This window comes from Benincasa hispida, chromosome 11 (genome assembly GCF_027475165.1).
Source record: "Benincasa hispida cultivar pf3 chromosome 11, pf3_genome.v1.1, whole genome shotgun sequence".
NCBI lineage: Eukaryota > Viridiplantae > Streptophyta > Magnoliopsida > Cucurbitales > Cucurbitaceae > Benincasa > Benincasa hispida.
Window position 1 is genome coordinate 29,430,289 of NC_143488.1, and position 4,300 is coordinate 29,434,588.

The following is a 4,300-nucleotide window of genomic DNA, read 5'->3' on the forward strand; positions in this document are numbered from 1 at the left end:
TTTAGAGTTTTTTATTTTTTTTAATTTTTACGAGGCACTAAAGATTTTTGCATATATACTAATAGTAATTATATTTTTAAATATATATATATATATTTTTAAGTTTAAGGATAGTATTGAAATTTTTTAAAAGATAGAGTATCTTTTAAACATAGTACTAATGGTCTTCGCCGAAAACAAATGGTAATAGTATTATTTATTATTTATTATTTTTTTACATTATAGGTTAAAATATTATTATTTAAAAACATAACCTTGTGGAGATTAAAGTGTAGCCCAAAACCCCTTTGAGGCTTTCACCAAATGGTAAAAACAAGCAAATGAGTGGCAGATAAAGCAACGATTCAATGGAAGGAAAAAAGGAAAAAGAAAATAAAAATAAAAAAGGGCAAAGCATCTTGCTCTCTCTTAGACAACCAGAGAGAGGCAGTAGTAGTACACAAGAAGAGATGCTAAGTTAACAAGTAGCTCTTAAAAGGGTGGCTCAATCTCCAACACCCTATAAAAAAAAAAGGTTAAATTATAACCATTTATTTAAAAAATACCCCTATAACTTTAAAAATATCAATCGTATTCCTCAAATTTCACAAATGTTTGAAAAATACTCTTAGAGTAGAAATTCTTTAAAATTTTAGATGAAAACCGAGATATGAATGATATGATAGTGATTACGATGCTTTGGAGAACAAGGTTTTCTCTACTTTATAATTTTATGATGCTTCCTCTATTGTCTTAAACTGGAAGGTATTTTTGTAGCCTATACCTCTGCTTCATTTTCATTTTACTCTTATTTGGAGTTTTCCTCTAGCTTTTTGTATATAACTCTCTTTATGAAATGTAACGCTACTGGTTTCGGAGTATGACGAAGGTGTTAATGAGGTATTAACTTAGTTGAGATGTTCCGATACTCTCTCTGATCCATTTCTCCTTTAGTATTTTGTTCTAAAGAAGAAATGGTATGAGAGTGACCTAAAAAGAAAATTTAGATCACTGTCACAGTTTGAAGTCTCAATTTTTATTTAAAATTCTAAAGAATTTCTATTGCAATGGACGTTTTGAAATGTATGAAAATTCAAGGGTATTTTTGAAAAAAAAAGACAAAATTTAAGGGTATTTATTATAATTTAACTAAAAAAGAAGGTATTAAAAGCTTTAGTGCATCTTAAGACATCACACACATAAAAAATGAATTAAAACATTTAAAAAAAGTAACAAATTATAATTGTACAATCTAATGAAATGCATAAATATAAGTGCGGCTTAAAATGCACTCAAGTTTTTTTTTCGTTCTTATTTTCTCCTTACATTAAGCCAACCCTTAACATTTAAGCCCTTTCTCTAAAATTGACAGTTCATTCTTGATTGAATGCAATCCCAAAGGCAGAAAGTACAGTATGTGTGTAATTATCAAAGAGGGTTCAGAAAAAGGTTTTCAGGCTAAAGAAAGGCTATTTACTGAAGGCCCTGAAGGAGCTTATAGGCTGCAAAAATCATACTGCCACTGTGTGATATGTTTCATTTATATTTGTATATATTGACATAATAATGTTTCAGTGAGGCTCAGATTAAGTCTCCTCTGATAAAGATTGATATCTAAAGACTCTGACACACTGAGTTTGTAGACATAAATGTACTACTCTTCTACTCATTCTCTCTACATAAAACAAATCAAAGATATGCTATTAAGTTGTAGTTTTTAATAACTGTCCAAAGGTTTTTTCACTCTCATCACATCCCAATCAACCAAACAAAGAAATACATAAACCATATGTATATATTCCTACATGCTTAAATCACCCATCAACTTAAAAAAGCTTAAGTCCATTAATCATTTGATTTTTAATTTTTCTTTTGTTTTATTATCTACTTTTCACAAAATTTGGTTTAAAAAAAAATTGTCTTCTTGTCTTTAAAATTTCACTTAGAACTCAGAAACGTTGGTGAAAACAACTTATAGTATAGAATTTAGGAGAAAGAAAACATCGACACACTATAAGAAAGGTAGTTTAACTAGAAAAAGATAATTAAAAATAAAATTGTTATGCTATCATATAGATCCTTATTAATATAAAAGGAAAAATGACATTGAATGAATAGGAATGCAACCAAACTCCCATATAGGTGATAACAACTACATCCATTAGGTTTGAGACCTTCGGACGAAACCAAAAAGTAAAGTCATGCACACTTTATGCCAAAAGTACTAGACAATATCATACAATTTTCTAGACATATTTGGAGGGCTATAGTACCTAACGATTGTAGGAGTTTGAACACATGATCTTTTGCTTTGATACCGTGTTAAATCACTTCAAAAGTGTAAGCTAATAAATTATAGTAAATTTAATTATAATGTGGATCAAAGTTCAAATTTTGTATATGCAAATGACCAAATTACTTTATAAACCCAGGCAGAAAAACATAGATATGTATAAGGAAAAGACATGAGGGGTTGATTTAAAAGAATCTTCCGTCCACATAATTGGGTTTGAGAGTATATATATAAAAAAAGGGTTATATATATATTTGAATGAAATAACCTAAATACAACATGGGATTTAATCAGCATAAAAAGCAAAAACAAATGAAGTTATGGAAAATGCTATCTCACACTAATTTCTTCTTATAATCATACTTTTTGGAATGAAACACAGAATAAAAAGTAGTAAATTAGAAACACAAGTAAATTGGATTAAAAATATATAAGAACACTGCATATATAATATGCAAATTTATTATTCCCCCGTGGTTTGATCTACTTTTAGGGGAAGGCAGTAGTGAAATGAGGCAAATCTTCCCAAGCTTGAACTACTCCACCATGATTATGATTATTATTATGATGATTATTATTATCATTATTCCACACACTCCCATCATCACCTGATCTTGAAGCTATGTTGTTTGTAGCAATCACTTGATTTGGAAACAACCATTGGTCATCACTAGTAGTAGTAGTAGTAGTTGTTGTTGTTGTAAATGGAGCAGCTGATTTTTGATGATGTAGATTGTGAAACAAAATGGGTTGAAAAAATTTGTGATTTTGATGATTATCCTTGTTTTGTTGTTGTTGTTGTTGTTCATGATCTCCAAAAATCATAGCGAAGCGTTGTTGTTGTAATTTCCAATGAAGGTCTTGATTTAGAGAGCTCAAAGATTCAATTGAAGATGCGAGATGCAAGGAAGAACCTCCTCCAATGGCACCAAAATCAACGGATGGCGGCGGCAGCGACGAGATTCCAGTGAAGAATTTGGCGGAGGAAGAAGAAGAAGAAGAGGAAGAAGATTTGAGCTTTTTGGTTTTCCGGCAGCCACCACCAACTGGAACATTTCTCAAGGCTCCACCCTCAGTCCAATATCTCCGGCAAGTCTTGCAGAAGTGGCGAGGCTGTGTAAGACTGTAGTTGTTGTAATAGCAAAATTTGGTGTTGGTGGAATCACATCTAGGGCATCTCAAAGCTGCTGATTCTTTCTTATCATAATCTTGATTATTGTTACTGTTGTTTCCTTTTCTTCTTGCACTTGATGATTTTTGCCTTATTTCCTCTTCAAATGAGGTCTTCATGATTATTGTTATATTGGCTGCAAAAAACAATACACTGTTAGGAGATAATAGAATAGAGAAAGAGAGAGATTTTAAAAAGAAGAAGAGTTTCTTTTCTTCTGGGTTGTTTGTTTGATATATGATTTCAGTTCCCTTTTCTAGAGGTAAATATAATATACTAAATTCAATGTCTTCATGCAGTGAGAAGGCATCATGATGGATGTTGATGGGTGCTTGTGATTATCATCAAATAGAGGTATATATATATATATATGCAAATATGTAAACACATACATACACATTTTTATTTATTTATATATATTATTGGGTAATTTCATACTATATATATACAAAAATATGTGGAGCAATTGCAACTTTAATAAAAAATACATTGAAAATTTGGAGCATATCTCTTGTTTTTGCTTTTTTGCAAGCATGGCAAATCCCACCCATACGATCATAATTCACTGACTTCCGCTTGTAATTTGATTGCCATCTGATTTTATATGTGATTGCTATCTGATTAGTAGTTTTTTAAATTTTCGTTTGATTGACATTTGATTCCTTTTTATTCTTAGACACTTAGTTATTTTTTATATTTTCGGTCGATTACCTTCTAATTGCCTTCTGATTATCTATTGATTACCTTTTATTCTTTTGTCAATTAATTAGTAGTTTCTGGTATTACCCTCTTGATTGAATTCTGATTACTTTTTATTCTTTGACATATAGTAGTTTTTGATATTGCCTACTGATCAA

At 30.3% G+C, this 4,300-nt stretch overlaps 1 protein-coding gene across 1 annotated transcript; it reads right to left on the reverse strand.

Moving 5' to 3' along the window:
- Window positions 1–2,590: 2,590 nt before the first annotated feature.
- Window positions 2,591–3,847, reverse strand: LOC120091384 (uncharacterized). The gene is made up of 2 exons (XM_039049388.2): window positions 3,721–3,847; window positions 2,591–3,579 (listed from the first exon to the last, which is right to left on the reverse strand). Exon 2 carries the CDS (start codon window positions 3,560–3,562, stop codon window positions 2,762–2,764), a length of 801 nt encoding a protein of 266 aa, XP_038905316.1. The 5' UTR covers window positions 3,563–3,579; window positions 3,721–3,847; the 3' UTR covers window positions 2,591–2,761.
- Window positions 3,848–4,300: the final 453 nt, after the last annotated feature.

Excerpts from the sequence above, each read along its gene's own strand:
- LOC120091384 (XM_039049388.2), bottom strand. The coding sequence starts at position 3,562 with ATGAAGACCTCATTTGAAGAGGAAATAAGGCAAAAATCATCAAGTGCA.